Genomic DNA, 18,263 nt, shown 5'->3' with positions numbered 1-18,263 from the left:
CAATGAAAAATATACATTCAATCTTTGTGTCCAAACTTTTGACTTAGTGCATTTATCTTATACCAGCAAAGAACTCCTTTTCCTTTAGGCCTGAAACCAGTATATGTAGAATAGATCAGTTGTGGGTGCTGTAGACAGGAAGAGGACACATTTTTACTTTTGCTTATAGTGGGCTGGATAAATATGGGAGGCTGACTAATTAAAAGCAACATAAATTGTGTTGTGCCACCACAAGCCACTAGAACAGCTTCACTGCACATTGGCATGGCTCCTACATGTCTCTGGAACTGTACTCAAAGAGTTCTAGTTGGTGTTTTGATGATGGTGGTTAAGCGCACTTTATAGTGACTTTTCCCTCTAAGAGGGTGAAAACGTTACACAGCCACCTTGTTTTTCCTTTTAATTTGTCACCCGTCTGCATGTACTCTACGCCGTGTTTTGTTGGTATGAATGGGGCATATTTTTATAGATGTAGCCATTATTCATCTGAGAGCTGTTTTTTTTTTTTTTTTTTTTTTTTTTTTTTTTTAGCACCAGATCTTGAACTTGTATAAAATTTAGTTTCAGTCTCATTGTTCAGTTGCACACTATCCCAGAATGACCCCTCTTGGTACTAAGAAAATATCAAAAACCAGTGCTACTGTTTTTAATTGGTCAAGCATTTCTAATCTAAGCATAAAGTCATGTCTCATAAAATCCAAAACTTCATTGTGCCACCGGCTAAACCTCTTTGTGAATATTGGAAAGTGTTTTGTTACCCATTTTCTTTTAGCAATCGTAATATCCTCCAGATATCCCATACAAGGTCAAAACATCAGGCATCGTTCTGGTTAATATAAAGATACACGGGTTTTAAAAGCACCAAGTTACAACATAATCATTGAGCAGGAGAAAAAGATTTGAAATTCATAGCTCTGGCAGTTTTAACAGTGTCATGCACCTTTTACTAGTACTGTACATATATAGGAAATTTAGTGGTGTTTTTAAATACCATTTCACACCCTTCTTAAGTACATATTTAAATTACGTAAGATGCTTAAAGTATCTACAATCAATCAAGTCTGTTCAATATTTACACTGGCACCAGCCTTGGTGCTACCAGAAAGATTAATCTTTGTACTGTAGAAAACACGAACATGCTCGGGTTCACCTCCTCCTCACATCCAGTGGCCTTAGCTGTGGATTTTGAGCTCAGAAACCAAGAAATGAGTGTAAGCCATTGCGTATTTTTCATGAAATTAATTTGAGTCTCAGTCCAACTTTACTGAGCTCATGGTTAGTGAATAATGTACAATTGTAGAGGCAAGTTTTTTGCAGTGTGCGCTACCCTCTTTCTCCTTCACTCCATTTTGTAATTTTTACAGTGCCACCTAGTGCTATGAGAATTTTGTTGTAGTACACTTTTTTTTTTTTTTGCCTGACAGCTACTGAAAGGTCTTCTCACAAGTAAGTTTGTATTTCTCCTTCACATTAAATCTAAATAGGAAATGATTCGCCAGTATAGCATTTAATACATCATATGTTCATCTGACTGCACGTTGATTACTGATGTATGTATGCAATGTGGCAATAGAGGACTTTGTAGCTATATTTTCAGTGCTTGATCCAAAGTGACACTCCATAATCCACATTTTATACACAGTATTTTCTAGTATTTATGAATTACCACAGTCCTTATTTGGCTGCATAACTGTCATCAACCTATTTAAAGAGCAAGCATGTGACTTGGATACAGTGTGAGAATAGTCATTACTATATTTTATCTGTACTGTGGAAAAACCCTTTAACACAGTAAAATGCTGCTAATGCACTCTAATGTTCTGTTTTGCTGCTCATCAGTGATGTACTTCAGTAGCAGAACAAGAGTTTGCATTTGTATCCATTTCACAATACACTTGAATTTGTTAGAGAAATGTTTTTTCAAATTGTCCTAATTGAGATCAGAGGGCTTCGGGGTTCATTACTGCATCTGTTTAACACTGCACATGACCTGAGAGTGTGCCTTGCGTGTGCAGAGGCCAAGTATTTTATTAAAGTTGGTGATTTTGGCCTATGCAAGCCTTCTTAGGAGCCTATGTATCCATCTGCCAGTTTCTAAACGGCCTGTACTGCCTCATGTACATCTTTGAAAAATAGTATTTTTAAACTCCTAGGTACCTTTTACTTGGATTTGTGTTGTGGTTTGATACGATTGTTTCTGATAAATATGTTGATTGTACTTAAACTTTAATATAATTGCATTTCTTGTAATGAATTTTCACCAGTTATATTTTTCTACTGTTACCTCAGAGAGGGTGAATAACAGTGACCAGCTTTGCAGCTAGAAAGCATCCTTAGAATAAACTTGCTTCAATAGTATTGTTGTATTTTCATTTTGTGTGTGTTGATTGGTAACAGATTTACTTGTCTAATCCCAAGTCTTTATTGTGCATCTGTAAGCTTTGACTACAATGATATGACATCAAACAACATGCATTTCTGAGCTGTATTTAATCATCCAGTTTGAGGAACGCATAGTAATTGACAAGGTGACTGAACATTCAGATTGTTGCCACTGAGACGTCTATAGCTTATGGACTCCAGCCAACTCTCCAGTCCATCATAGTCAGTCCAAGCTTATTGACAACCTCCTACACGAGTCTTAACGTGGACATCCTCTAATGTCCACTCCTCCCACATTAGACAAGGTGAGGTGCGCAATACACACTAGCAGCTTAAAATTAATACTTGGAATTGCTTCTCCTTAGAGATAGTAGTCTTTTGAATTTTCTCATTTATTCCAAGTATGCTTAGAAAGGAAGAAACTGGAATGCAAGGATGGCCATCCATACCAGCTCAGCTGCAGTAATACTGCCCAGCACTGGCCCGTCTCCTTTTCCTTGACTGCAGCTCTTCAAAAAACATGTGGATAGCCTCAGGGGTCACAACCTATAGCCACAATGAAGATAAATTATTTTATATTATTACATATAGGTTTTTTGCATTAATAATTTCAAATATGTACTTAACAGTTATAAGCTAAAAAGCCTATAAATGTCCTTACCTTGCCCTGGTCAGCAAACTGCTGAAGGAACTCACGTAGCTCTGCTTTCATATCATTGTACTCTGTAAAGACAAAATCACCACAGTATTTCAACCAACAGGTCATCCAACTTAATATTAAACCTTTAGCGATGCTCCAAACTCAATATTATCAAATGCTCTTTTATTGAGAAGGAGAAAAACATCTTCCCATAGACTTCCATGAAGAATAATTCATGAAGAATAATAAACCTTGTGGCCTGATGAGCACAATACTCATGTGTTATACCTTAAAGAGTTATTATTTTACTGCTCACTTAAATGTTGTGGGTGGTAATGCATTTCTGCACGTCACTGCTTTCCCTACAGAATTAAAATGATAAGATAAGGTGCTGATAAGAAAGCCAAAAATAGTAAGACACTATGCTATCCCTTCGGCAAGTTGGGACATTCTGAAAGTTTTTTCCACTAGGTCTCTGCCATTCCTCTCGGGTAACTCCAATACTGAGAACGTTTTGCACTTTGTACAATTTAGCATCCATCCGTGCCAACAATATAGTCTGGTTGAAATAAATATTGATTAACCTCATATGGTTACTGTCATACATCATTGTTTACATGTGACAGCAAGTACAATGTAACTTGCAGAAGTGGCATGAAAACAACATAATCAAGGGCTAAAGCAACTCCCAGCAAAGTAATACAAATAACTGGAGCATATTAAGCATTTGCAAAAAGAATGTAATTTTCTTAAACAAGCTTGCTCTGTATAAGGTTATGGAATAATATAGAATAAAATAGAATAATATTTTCTGAGGTATAACAGGAGTTCTTTGTTTCTTCAGTGTTCCTTTAGAGCAGATACTATTGTAAATGATTAAGTAGTTAGGTCAAGGACTTCTTTTGAAAATAGCTGTTTATGCTCCATTACTTACGGTAAATGATCTCCAATTGCTGGACACGGTCCAGGGAACTGAGGCAGGACATGAGCAGGTCTTCCTCCAGCAACGCCTCACCCTTATTCTCGTATGCGAGTACGGTGTCTGACTCATCCATCAGGAACTGAACACCAGCCTCCACATACGACCTCTAAATGGGAGATTAGCAAACAAACAACAGATGGGGCAAAAGCTGACTTTATCTTAAATTCAAGTACAAATTTCGACGTATAATTCTTAACATTAACTTTTGGCTTTTACAAAACATATGCCAAATGCAAATGAGGAAGACTTCTTTTTAATTCCATAGGTTTTAAACAGTACATGTTAGAGGTCTGGACTGGGATCCTGCAGGAATCAACAAGTCACGGGAGTGGGCAGTTTTTACTCTCGTGGGGGATGTCAAATGAAGTTTGCAGGAGAAAGAATGGCCAGGTTGAATAACATTGTAGCATATTGGACTTAGCATGGTGCAAATGGTTCTTTACTTCTTCATTCAGGTCAGGGTCTCTGTGGTTTAAATTATTTGTTTATAACTAAGTTCTTAGGAAATACCATGGACAGGTACAAACAAACAAAAAAAAAACAGAAGGATTGGTCAAGAGTGGCCATGGGAGTGGGATTTAAAAAAAAAAAAAAAAAAAAGGTCTCGTACACCTCCAGCACAAGCATCTAGCATTCTAAAGAGATAATACAATAGGCGTTTGTACTGAAATAGGACAGATTTTAAATAACCCACCTTGCAGTTTGTGCAAGTGCAAAGCTTGGACCGCCAGTCGTATGGCCAGAACACCGCCCCCACCTCTGGCCTCACCAAGCCTCTGGCCTTTAACTCCTTCAACTTGCATGGTGCAGTTTCAGACTGGCACTTTGCAGGACACCTCTCCATCTCCTCATGCGTCCTCTTGTGGCTTACAGCTTTAATTCCATTACTAGTGAGCTGTTAAAGTGAATGAAATGCACTATTTAATTTAATGATGTGTAAACTAAGTTCAAATGAAAATGAAAAGGTCCTTGTAAACCTTGTCTTGTAATGTGTGAAGTAGAACCAGGTTCAGTTTAAACATTTTGCACCCTCTGCTGGTGGAATATGAAAAGTGAAAAAGCAAGGATTTTTTTCCTTTACTGAAGGTTTGTTAAATGGCTGTACAGTTCTCCACAGATGTTAAATTACAACTACACAATAACAGTGGCAGACAATGCACCAACTTCACTGTCTTTCATATTGGTCTGTTTCTCACCCTTGCTTCCTTTTGACAGTTTTTACTTGTGGAGGGCCCATCATGGCCATTACTGCATGAAGGCAGCATTGCATCCTTCTCTTCTTTATTTCCTGCCACAGTCTCCTCCTCATCCTCTTTACTGAGACTCATTTTGGTTACTGGGGGATCTATAAGAGATAAAAACATAAACATTACATCACCCTGTCTTAAAGAACTGCTGTGGGTGTGTGATCACATGTAACTCACATGCAAAGGAGACAGCGTAGGTCCAAAGGAAGGGAGCTCTGTTCATACAACCCTCACACACCATTTCCAGTAACTCCTCTGAGTCCACAACTGCACAACCCAGATGCTATCAGAAGAAAACAGGCATTAGAGATAATAAATTGTGCTGCATGACAGACTTTGATACAATAACGGAAATGTATACTCGCTGTATGGCAGCCTACCTTTGAGTGGTACCAGTCTTCACAGAGAATACACTGAATCATTGCTTCACCGACCTTCCACCACAATGAGAAATAAGGCAACAAAGAACAATGGTCAGTAAAGGAAACAGCACGTCTCATTTAAAAGTGCTAAAATTGAATGAACTTTTACATGAAATTTGGCTACAAGCACACTAACATTTCACAAAACAAGATAAGGAGAGTGGAATATTAGCACTACATACCTTATCGTCCTCATCAGGGTAAGGTCTGTCACAGGAGCAGTAACGGCCAAAGAAATTGTGATTATAAACGTTCTTGATGTTCTGTCCCTCTTTGTCCTGTGAACAATCAATACACAGACAAAACAAATGAGACGAACACTGGACTCAGGCATGAACAACATATTCCAATTCCATATTCAGAGCAAGAGTTTGAAGTGGTGCGCGGTATAACTTATCAGACAGGTAAAACTGCATAACCATGGAGACGTACATCTTACATTTGAGAACAAAGCACTGGAAAATGCATAATATTCACAGGAGTTCATTCCTGGCAAAAGCAAAGCAACACTTTGCATGTGAAAGGTGTATAAACTAGCAAACTGCTTTACAGAAATACAGAAATACAGAAATAGGGCCAGTTCTGCATTCCTGGAAGCCTATAGGAGGAAAAGTGGTTTAGCTTTTTAATGGCTGTTAATGAAGGACATTGGGCAGTCACTTTAGAAAGGAAGACTGCACAGACTGCTATGGAAGATGTCCAGCACACACTTACAGGGATCAGTTCGCATTTAAACGAGCCGAACTTGCTGTTTCCACAATCACAGCGAAAGTTCCTGTGAAAGGAAAAACAAATGGGAAGAAAAAGAGAAATATAAGTCATGGTGTGGTGTACTAAATTCGCAAATGTTAAAGGTGCAAACTGCAGTTTATTGACATGAAAAGTAACTTCGAGACACTATAAAGAGAGGTGTACCTTTTCGTGTACAGTTCAAAGATGTTGTGGCCATCGTGGCAGGTGTTAGCACAGGCGAGGCACACTCCAGCCGGCTCCATGCCCTCACCTGTGCAAGTGCTGCAAGCAAACACAGCCTGTCTTTTCACATATCCCTGTAACACACAGCCAAAATCAAACTACAGTAAACCACCACATCAAGTCAAGTGGCTTTATTGTCATCATTTCAACCATATACAGCTAGTGAGTACACAGTGAAACGAAACAATGTTCCTCCAGGACTATGGTGCTACATCAAACAATACAGATCTCCAAGAGACTGCACATTTCTACATAACACAGATCTCCGAGAGACTGCACATTTCTACATAACACAGATCTCCAAGAGACTGCACATTTCTACATAACACACATCTCCAAACAACTACACATTTCTACTACATAACACAGATCTCCAAGAGACTGCACATTTCGACATACATGTAGGCTTCATTCCAAGCAGCTGTCTACAACATCTCTGCATTAATTCACTGCATATGGTGGAATGTAATGCTCTCTGTACCCTATGTAGGGCACTATATGTTTAATAAGGAGGGGTTTGGGATTCAGCCACAGGGTGACAGACTCTCAGTGAATCAACAAGCAGAAGGATTATGCACTAATCTTCATCCACATTCTTTAATATTGTCCGCAACAAGAAAAGCAGCCATCTACAAAACTTATAATCACTAAGATAATTACTGAGATGTTAAAGTCTCACCTGAGGATATGAGCACTTCTCCGGATCACTGCCAGCCAACACGGCGAGAGCTTCACACAGCTCCTCATCCTCCAGCTCCGCCATGGAGCCAGTGTCCTCCTGCCCTTTACTTACATCCATTCCTTATGCTACACACAAACCCTTAACCGATGAGTTACCGTGCACACACAAAAAGATACTGTTATAACAACAGCAAACACAGGACTAGCGCGCAGTATGACAACAGCAACAAGACGGGAGCACAAACGGGAGGACAGACAGCAGAAACATGCAGCACATGACTTCCGGTTTGAAGCCGGGGACAAATTTGGCGCGAAATAATGCAGTCTTCACGTGCTCCTCCTTTTTTTCGTATTTAAGTAGTATTTACGTATGCTTTCAAAATACATGCACACTGATACATGTCACACGTTAGGCAGTCTGATTATTTTTTAACGTTCCTGACATTTAATCCTCATTGTAAAAATATGCACGATGCAAAAGACGATTACAAATGTAAACCAATGACTACTCCAAGTTGTATTTAAAACAAAACAAACAACAACAAAAACAAAAATAAAATAAAAAAATTACCCACCGACGACCAATGAAACTTTCTTACCAGCTTTCGAGTGAAGATTAATAACAAGTTGTAAATTTTGGTCTCGAAATTGCTTTCGAGCTCCATATTATACTGTATTTACGGAGATGTGCAGCTTTCAGTTTGAAACTCGTATTTACCAGAATGTGGGGAGCAAGTGAAGGCAGCGTGAATGACTCCAAGCTGTTTTGTTTGAATCTGAGCAGGATTGTGTGGAGCTGCAAAACAAAGTGCTGTACATCTCTTCTTCCTGTGTGTATACTCAAGAAGGTTTTGGATAGATGTCTCTAACTTTCTGTCAAGAACCTTTGGTACAAATTGAGCTTGTAATTCAGATGTAGTTTTATTTTTTGTACATGATAACATGGATTGCAATAGTATTACTTATTTTTATCATACAATTGTTTGTTTTACTTTATTTTCATATTCATGTGAGAAAATGGACTAAAGCTAAGCCAAATTTGAACAGTTTATAAACGAGGTTAAGCAATATGGATCTGCTTTGAATGGCATTAGAAACAAAAAATCAGGAAAGACACATGAGGCACTTCTTTTATTTAATTTATTGTAAATTGTAATTTTACCCCTGGCACAATTGTATATTTTATTGTTTTGTTGGTTTGTTAACATCTGTTATAAGATGTGTAGATTTGTATTAATCTTGTGTATGATTTAATAAAAGTTGATTTAAAAAGATTTCTGTTGATTCTGTATCACTTTGCTCTTTGTTTAATTGCCTCTAAGAGTCGATACTTGCACAACGATACTTGGTCTAATTTAACAATATATATATATATATATATATATATATATATATATATATATATATATATAACAATAAATAAGATTTAAAATAATAACAATAATAATAATAATAATAGTTTTTAAACATGGAATAAACCAGAAATTGTGTATTTTATACAGCCATACACTGGCTTTATATTTCTCCCACAGTTAAACAGTACTATTAGAAGTGTAGTTTATAAGTGCAGACTGTATTTCTAGAGTGCTGCGAGTATTAAATCACTACACTGTAATCATGAGCAAAGGAAACACATCTGCAGTACTCTATGCATTTGTTCTTGTTAATGCCGTTACCTATTTGACTTAATATAAACCTCTAAACTTCAACTTTTGTGGACCAAAAAATCAGTCCACAGCAGAAGTTCAAAATAAATCAATATATACGAGGTAAATAAATAAATAAATAAATAAAAATTAAATGATTTTGTATATTATTTTGAACACCGGTATTGTTTTGAACAGACATGCGCATGCGCAAAGGGCTGGCTTGTGTTGCTGGGGGTAACGGGACGCTCGAGGTTGAGCTAAAGAAGCTTTAGCTAACTCAGCTAAGCTAAACTAGGAGCAGGAGAATTGTGGGTGCAAATATCTGACCAGAATCCGCTTCGGGGTAAAATGGAAGTGACGTTATCTATGGATCCTCTTTTTCTTGCATGGAGCTGTTTTAGGAGACGGAAGTTCCAGAAATGCTCGGATCTTTGCACAAAGGTGCTGGAGGACAATCCGTACGACCAGGTGAGTCTGATAGCTGGACCTGACATGGCTAACAGGGCTGCTAACGCCAGCTAGCTCCACTAGAGTTAATCCTCTTAAACTGGAGTGCAGCTGAAATAACAGAAAACGCAGGTAGCTTACAAACAGTAGAGGTCGTAGGTTTTACTGTGACTCGTGTCCCTTTTCTGTTACAGCAAACTAATGTCACTTGTTACATAGATAACCAAGTTAATATTACATGGTTTGTTTTACATTTTCCAGCTAGCCAGGACAGTGTGGAAACCACTCTGCTGAAAAAACAGCTTGATCTGAGCAGCTAGCAGCTAGCACAACACAGGCAGAGGTGGTCATAGTGGTGGACCATGGGCCACTACATTGATAAATAAATGTCTGATATTTTCTAATTGCCTTACTCTTGTCTTATTTTCTTAAAACTCTGCCTACAATGTAGCAAAACTTTCATTTCTACCAGCTTGACCAGTTCAGATAGTGTTTTTGCAGCTGGTAGGTCAGACTGAAGTGGATTATTATTATTATTATTATTATTATTTTAACAGGGCAGGTATGCATGGAAATATTATGTTTTACAAAATCATATTTGTTTTGTGAAAACACTTTTCATGCCTTATAGGGTACTTGCTTCCGACTTAAATCATCTAACTTAAATATTTGATTTATCACTCCTCTCTGCTTCACCTTTTTGCCAAGGAACCTCAAACGTCACTCCATATTTCTGAGGTAACAGCTCATGTCTGTTTAAGCCCTGGTCTCTGATGCCCAATGTTCCTGTCAGTGAGCTGTAGTAGAAGCAGACTCCGAGCTAGAACCCTATCCACACCCACTTCACCCTTCGCTTTACTTATACCGCTGAGTTACTTAATGTGCAAAAGTTCTGTGCAAAAGTGTTAGGCACATGCAAAGAGATGCTGTAGAGCAAAGACGTCTTCAAAAAATAATTTGGAATGTTTCTACATTTAAAAAAATACTATGAAGAGCAGTAAACAGTAATAAATCTTATATAAGTCAATATTTGGTGTGACGATCGTTCGCTTTTAAAAAAAAATAGTAGTCTCAGGTACAATGTGTGCAGTTTTATAAGGAAATGAGCTGTAAGTTTCACTGAGCATCTTGCAGAAGCAGCCACAGTTCTTCTGGAGACTTTGACTGTCACACTTGCTTCTTATTTTTGCAGCAAAACCCAGCAGCCTTCATTATGTTTTTTTTGTCTGAAAAGTGTCTCTTATGTAATATGCTGCTTTCTTTACTGACATACAAACATTTTTCTGTAACATTTAATTTTGTGCTGGAAAACTGACTCGATAATGTAGAAGTCATAAAATAAAAATCTCTAACATAGTTTGTACTAAAAAAAAAAATAGGGTGCCTAAGACTTTTGCACAGTACTGTATATCTGCTTTAACATGATCTTACCCAACACTTCTTTATTCATAGGCTGAATCTCTATGTCAGTGGTCGTAAATTAATTAAATTAACACAGTTCTGTGATTTTACTGCTTTAACGCATCTACTAAACATTTCATTACTTGATGAGTAAAATTAATCAGGGAAATTGCAAAAGTGTGCGGGAATGCAGTGCACCCTTCCTCTTTGTGAAATTACACCACATTCAGGCTTCGTACTGGACCAGCGTACAGCACCTTTTCAGTCTCCCAGCTGTAAACTTTAATGGAAGAACTTGTGCAAAAGAAAGGGAACCATTTTGTTGAAAGACATTTTGCTTTAGTTTGTTAAAATAGTTCTTCTGGTTCCCTGAAGGCAGCTTGGAGCCTGAAGACAAGGGCTCTGACTGAGATGGTGTACATTGATGAAGTGGAAGTTGACCAGGAGGGCATTGCAGAAATAATGTTGGATGAAAGTGCCATTGCCCAAGTAGCACGTGAGTACTTCCATAAAGCTGCCATCTTCTTTATTTATAAACTCCATCAACTCCAGCATGCCTCCTTTTTAGGCTTCTCCACTATAAAACTACTTGTGTTTTTTTGGCAGGACCTGGAACGTCACTGAGGCTCCCTGGAACAAGCCAGGGTGGAGGACCTACTCCAGCTGTCAGGTTCCTAAATACTAATGTATTCATTTAAATGAATTTTATTTGTAGGTTGTGAGCATACCTAACCAAACATTCATTGTGAATAAAAGAATAAAGGCGTACTATAATGAATGAAGGTCTGCAGCCAGGGACCCTATTAACTATTAAAAAATAAATAAAAAATCCTGAGACCTCCTCACTTATTGAGGTTTGTATTAAACCTATTTAACCAGTCAAACAGGCTTATCTATAAGAACTCAATAATAAATGATTTTGATAATGGTGCATTGTGATTTCCACCATTGTAAAAATTATAATAATAATAAATGGATAAATCATGATTCTCATCACTTTGAGCTCAAACTTTCAAGAAATCAAATCAGGCTCACTGGAAGTAATACACTTAATTGCGTTTTTAATGTGACCTGTCTCTTTTTTAGACCAGTGACCCAGTCAGGACGCCCCATTACAGGATTTGTAAGGCCCAGCACTCAGTCTGGTAGACCAGGGACAATGGAGCAAGCCATCAGAACACCTCGAACTGCAAACACTGCCCGTCCAGTCACCAGTGCTTCTGGGAGATTTGTCCGATTGGGCACGGTAGGCTGTTGCACAGTGTAATGTTAAAAAAAAAAAAAAAATCATTTGGATATTCAGTGATATTCTGATGTTCACATCTGTATACTGCTTAAAGAATAACTTTAAACCTCATAACAGTAATCATATGTGTACATAGTTTCAAAGTTGTAACCAGCTGTTTTATCAATCTTTCAGGCTTCTATGTTAACACATCCGGATGGACCGTTTATAAATTTGTCCAGATTAAATTTGGCAAAGTATGCACAGAAACCAAATTTATCCAAGGTATTCCAACTGCAAATCACAACTCTGTTATGGATTTGGTAGTCAAAGGCTAATTTCTTAACTCCAGTCTCAAATGTCTGTTGTGACTGCAAATCTCTTTCTCTCTCTTACGCTTACACCAGACCTTATTTGAATACATCTTTCACCACGAGAACGATGTCAAAAATGTAAGTAGTTCACTCCACTTTTAGCTTATGCTTAATAGATATCTGGTAATATCTGGCTTTATCTGTGTAGGAGGAAGTATGTGTTCCGTAAGCGTTAAGAAGAAAAGTAGTCTTCACTCTCTCAAATTGATAGATTTTGTATGATAGGTGAGACTCATTTAGTGGGTGGAAATTGGCAATGACTCAGTGTGAGTGTGTGTGGGGGGGTATGAGGTATGAGGTAAAATAAACAATAAAGCATATATTTGTATTGACCGTTCTCATTGTGGAACATTTCAGGCTTTGGACCTAGCTGCACTCGCTACGGAGCATGCACAGTTCAAGGACTGGTGGTGGAAAGTCCAACTTGGGAAATGTTATTATAGGTGACAAAACACTATTATAACAACTTATTCCTAGAGACACATTTATTTGAAAAGTGTCCCATTAACTGCATTGCGAAGATAGCTGAGATTTGTTCTGATATTTGTATGCCACACATTAACTCAAATGATTGGAGATTTGATTGTATTTTGTATGGCTTGTAATGATTGTATTTGCAGGCTTGGTTTGTATCGTGAAGCTGAGAAACAATTCAGATCAGCCCTCAATCATCAAGAGTTTGTAGATACTTATCTCTACCTTGCGAAGGTACAAAGTTAATTCCATTTACCTCATTTATACTGCGCACACAAAACAAACGCAATGTGCAACAGGAAACCGATGCTCTCTCTTTCTTTGTGCACAGGTATATCAGCGACTGGATCAACCCATAACTGCCCTGAACCTCTTTAAACAAGGCCTGGACCATTTCCCAGGAGAAGTGACTTTGCTGACTGGGATTGCTCGCATTCATGAGGTAAATATAACAATCAGATTCTGATGGATAAATATGCAGATATCATTTTGAGCTAGAGATTTATGTAGACTTGTATTGTATTGAAACTTTATTTTGCTAAGGGTAGTAATTGGAAACTTTGGCCACTTTAGGAGATGAACAACATCACTTCAGCTACAGAGTATTACAAAGATGTCCTAAAGCAGGACAACACACATGTGGAGGCCATCGCCTGTATAGGAAGCAACCATTTCTATACGGACCAGCCAGAGATCGCCTTGCGTTTCTACAGGTTATCATCCGCATGTAGAAGGAAGACTGTTATTGTATATGGGAGTTTATATAAATATGTAATGTTACTGTATCTACTTCACTTTCTTCTCTTTCTCTTTTTGTTTCAGACGGTTGCTGCAGATGGGTGTGTATAACTGCCAGCTTTACAATAATCTGGGCCTGTGCTGCTTTTATGCTCAGCAGTATGACATGACTCTGTCCTCATTTGAGAGGGCATTAGCCCTGGTTTCCAGTGATGAGGAACAGGCTGACGTCTGGTATAATATTGGACATGTTGCAGTGGTGCGTCCGACTCCAACATAGCTACATTCAGATAAAAACACTAGCTCATATGAAATTTACTGGTTAAGCCTTTGGAAGATTGATAGATCTTTAAGCCAGATCACTGTTTTGTTGTATCTCTTTCACTCAGGGTATCGGTGACTTGACTCTAGCTTATCAGTGCTTTAAACTAGCTTTGGCATTTAACAATGATCATGCTGAGGCGTACAACAACTTAGCAGTGCTGGAGCTACGCAAAGGCCACATTGAGCAGGTAAGGCACGCTTATCAGCACCATCAACCCCATGAGTTTTTTTCAGAACCAACTATAGCTGATGGCTCTATAAAAACACCAAATGGCTATGCCAGTGAACATAAAACTAGAAAATAATGATTATAAATTATAAAAAAACAGTTATAATATTTATTGTAAAGGGTAATGTAGGGGGCTTATAGTATCTTTATGTGTCAAACAAGCTTATTCATTTTATAGATTCTATATAAATAACATAAAACAATAAGAAAACTTTTAAAACTTTATATACCACAGCATTGCTGAAATTTCACATGTGATTGGTCAATAGATGTTAATGATCTTCTTTCTGTAATACCAACTTACACAGGGACTATTATGGTTTACATGCCACATAAACTGATTTTATATATACATATATAAATATATATGTATATATATAATTATACATATATATGTATAAATATATATACATATATATTTATACACCGATCAGCCATAACATTATGACCACCTGCCAAATCTTGTGTTGGTCCCCCTTTTGCTGCCAAAACAGCCCTGACCCGTCGAGGCATGGACTCCACTAGATCCCTGAAGGTGTGCTGTGGTATCTGGCACAAAGACATTAACAGCAGATCCTTTAAGTCCTGTAAGTTGCGAGGTGGGGCCTCCATGGATCGGATTTGATGGCCAGCACATCCCTCAGATGTTCGACTGGATGGATTCAGATCTGGGGAATTTGGAGGCCAAGTCAACACCTTGAACTCTTTGTCATGTTCCTTGAACCATTCCTGAACAATTTTTACAGTTTGGCAGGGCGCGTTATCCTGCTGAAAGAGGTCACCTCCGTTAGGGAATACCGTTGCCATGAAGGGGTGTACCTGGTCTGCAACAATGTTTAGGTAGGTGGTATGTGTCAAAATAGCATCCACATGAATGCCAGGACCCAAAGTTTCCCAGCAGAACGTTGTCCAGAGCATCACATTGCCTCCGCCAGCTTGCATTCTTCCCATAGTGCATGCTGGTGCCATCTCTTCCCCAGCTAAACGATGCACACGCACCCGGCCACATGATGTAAAAGAAAATGTGATTTATCGGACCAGGCCACCTTCTTCCATTGCTCTGTGGTCCAGTTCTGATGCTCACCTGTCCATTGTAGGCCCTTTCAGCAATGGACAGGGGTCAGCATGGGCACTCTGACAGGTCTGTGGCTACACAGCCCCATACGCAGCAAGCTGCGATGCACTGTGTGTTCTGACACCTTTCTATCATAGCCAGCTTTAACTTTTCAGCAATTTGTGCTACAGTAGCTCTTCTGTGGGATCGCACCAGAAGGACTAGCCGTCACTCCCCACGCGCATCAGTGAGCCTTGGGCGCCCATGACCCTGTCGCTAGTTCACCGGTTGTCCTTCCTTGGACCACTTTTGGTAGGTACTAACCACTGCATACCGGGAACACCCCACAAGACCTGCCACTTTAAAGATGCTCTGACCCAGTCATCTAGCCATCACAATTTGGCCGTTGTCAAAGTCTCTCTAATCCTTACGCTTGCCCTTTTTTCCTGTTTCCAACACATCAACTTCAACAACCGACTGGTCACTTACTGGCTAATATATCCCACCCCTTGACAGGTGACACTGAAAGGAGATAATTAATATTATTCACTTCACCTGTCAGTGGTCATAATGTTATGGCTGATCGGTGTGTGTGTGTGTGTGTGTGTGTGTGTGTGTGTGTATATATATATATATATATATATATATATATATATATATATATATATATATATATATATATATATATATATACACACACACATACATATGTGTATATATATGTGTGTGTGTGTGTGTGTGATTTTTAATATGAACTTTTTTGTGAAAAGACATTTATTTAGCAAATAAAGGTAAAGCTGTAATTTTAAGATTTTTATAAGAAATAAACTTTAAGAAAGTCTTCAGGGCTTCACAGGTTCTCGGTAACAACCTGCATTTCATTTCTCTGCATCACACCACCCTGTAATTTCGTATTTACCTATAACAGCACACCCTGTTGTGTTTTATTCCTTACTTGGCCAGCTTGGAGTGTCATTAGCTATAAACATTGAGTGTTATGCTGATTACAATTTATTTTATTTTTGTTTATTTTTCCTTTTTCGGGAAACCAGAACGTCTGCATTCTGTGAACCATAACGTCTGTTGTCACACATTGTATGGATTGTCGTTTAGTTGTTCATGTGGGTGCATAGTTTAATTATTGGAACTGGCTAGCAACATGATAGATGTGAGTTCAGTCTCTGAGTTCAATGGGAACTGGACTTTCTACACAGCCTACACTGTTCTAAGGTCCTTCCTCAGTAGACACTATTATAATCCCTTTACCAGGGAATGTGCATGTGGAACAAAGAATATTAAAGCTTTTTTGTAATGAGGTAATGCGGCTTTCACTTTGGAACAACTTTGGTTTAGGTGCTTTGCTCAAGGGTACTATAATTCTGCAAAAACTTTGGACTCAATATTATAATGCATATTCATTAAATCTTCATTAAAACCAGTTCAAATATGACAGCTGAGGGAGCATAAATGTTCTCCACAGATCATTTCAAATGATTAACATATTATTTGGTTTAAATGACGGTGATGTTGCTTTTTGTTACAGGCAAAAGCCTTTTTGCAGACAGCTGCTTCTCTCGCTCCCCACATGTATGAACCACATTTCAACTTCGCTGTACTGTCAGATAAGGTAAGCACTATTCAACTTTTATTCTTCTTGCAGGTATTTTCACATGATGATAGCTGATTTTGGACCCCTCTCTATGCTACAGCATGCAGCTATTCATGTTACTACACTGATACAATGAAATTTAAAGATACACTCACTGACCAGTTTATTAGGAACACCTGTACACCTGCTCATTCATACAATTCAGCCAATCATTTGGCAGCACTGCAACACATAAAATCATGCAGATAGAGGTCAAGAGCTTCAGTTATGTTCACATCAAACATCAGAATATGATAAAGTGTGATATCAATGACTATGAGGGGCTGGTTTGGGTATTGCTGATCTCCTGGGATTTCCACAGTTCTGCAGGCAGAAAAGCCTTGTTGATTTCAGCTGATTCACGCTGGCAGAAATCTACAGTATCTCAAATAAACACTTTACAACTGTGATGGGCAGAAAAGCATCTCAGAATGGACAACACGTCAAACCTTTAGCCAGATGGGCTACAGCTGAAAACAACATTTGGTCCCACTCCTGTCATCGAAGAACAGGAAACAGTTGTGTGTGAAAATCTCAGGAGATCAGCAGTTTCTGATATACTCAGACCAGCCCATCTGGCACAAATAAACATGTCATGGTCAACGTCACTGAGATCACATTTTTTCCCCCATGTTTGATGTGAACATTATCTGAAGCTTTTGACCTGTATCTGATGATTTTATGCTTTTCACTGATCTCCAACTTCAGAATGCGTATATTTACATTAATAGGAAAGCATGGCAATCAATAATTTTTTCCTGTGTGTATCTGTGTTTTGTTTGAAAGGTGGGTGATCTTCAGAGTAGCTACATATCTGCCCAGAAGTCAGAGGATGCTTTTCCTGAGCACGTGGACACTCAACAGATCCTGAAGACCCTCAGACAGCACTTTTCTGTGCTCTAAATTTTTCATCCCAATTTTTTTACATTAAAAGAAAGCTATAAAACGTTGTCAAAACATCTAGAGATTAAAATGTCTAGCCCCTTTTCAAGATTTTTATAGATATAATAAATTTAATAGATATAATAAATCACAGTGTATAATTGCAGTTTTTAACTTATAGCAAAATCTTAGAAAAAGATAGAAGTTAGAAAAAGTGGTTTTGTTTTGAAAATATTATGTGAAACGTAAACTTGTCTGTGTTTAGCATTAAAAATGTATAGAGTGCAAGTAAAATAGAGTTTTTTGATTCATTTCAATGTCAAGTTCTTGAACATGAAAAAATGAGCAGTGATTCTGTTTTAGCCTATTATTATTATTATTATTATTATTATTATTATTTCAAAAAACTTCATGTGTTCTCTGAACAATTCTGCTGGGTTTTCCACCACATTCCTACTGCAGATCCTAAATGATAACTACCTCTGTGAA

The 18,263-nt window shown here is 38.1% G+C and overlaps 2 protein-coding genes across 3 annotated transcripts; one reads left to right on the top strand and one right to left on the bottom strand.

The window, feature by feature from the left end:
• Positions 1 to 47: 47 nt before the first annotated feature.
• LOC113538564 (putative E3 ubiquitin-protein ligase UBR7) lies at positions 48 to 7,643 on the bottom strand. The gene is made up of 11 exons (XM_026933713.3): positions 7,328 to 7,643; positions 6,589 to 6,722; positions 6,388 to 6,448; positions 5,856 to 5,951; positions 5,632 to 5,685; positions 5,429 to 5,534; positions 5,201 to 5,349; positions 4,699 to 4,899; positions 3,957 to 4,110; positions 3,044 to 3,105; positions 48 to 2,928 (listed from the first exon to the last, which is right to left on the bottom strand). The coding sequence occupies exons 1-11, from the start codon at positions 7,445 to 7,447 to the stop codon at positions 2,836 to 2,838; spliced, it is 1,230 nt and encodes a 409-aa protein (XP_026789514.3). The 5' UTR covers positions 7,448 to 7,643; the 3' UTR covers positions 48 to 2,835.
• A 1,545-nt stretch (positions 7,644 to 9,188) lies between these two features.
• On the top strand, positions 9,189 to 18,084 carry ttc8 (tetratricopeptide repeat domain 8). 2 transcript variants are annotated; one of them, XM_026933726.3, is made up of 14 exons: positions 9,189 to 9,446; positions 11,202 to 11,322; positions 11,433 to 11,496; positions 11,913 to 12,072; positions 12,247 to 12,336; positions 12,459 to 12,503; positions 12,783 to 12,868; positions 13,046 to 13,133; positions 13,231 to 13,341; positions 13,473 to 13,612; positions 13,722 to 13,896; positions 14,027 to 14,149; positions 16,788 to 16,871; positions 17,679 to 18,084. In XM_026933726.3, exons 1-14 carry the CDS (start codon positions 9,327 to 9,329, stop codon positions 17,793 to 17,795), a joined length of 1,524 nt encoding a protein of 507 aa, XP_026789527.1. In that variant the 5' UTR covers positions 9,189 to 9,326; the 3' UTR covers positions 17,796 to 18,084. The 2 variants fall into 2 exon arrangements, with proteins under 2 accessions (XP_026789527.1, XP_053093751.1); XM_053237776.1 differs by having other exon boundaries at positions 9,192 to 9,446; positions 11,206 to 11,322.
• Positions 18,085 to 18,263: the final 179 nt, after the last annotated feature.

The sequence above is a fragment of the Pangasianodon hypophthalmus genome, chromosome 10 (genome assembly GCF_027358585.1).
Source record: "Pangasianodon hypophthalmus isolate fPanHyp1 chromosome 10, fPanHyp1.pri, whole genome shotgun sequence".
NCBI lineage: Eukaryota > Metazoa > Chordata > Actinopteri > Siluriformes > Pangasiidae > Pangasianodon > Pangasianodon hypophthalmus.
Note: the sequence above shows the minus strand (reverse complement) of the source record. Positions and strands in the feature narration are given on the sequence as shown.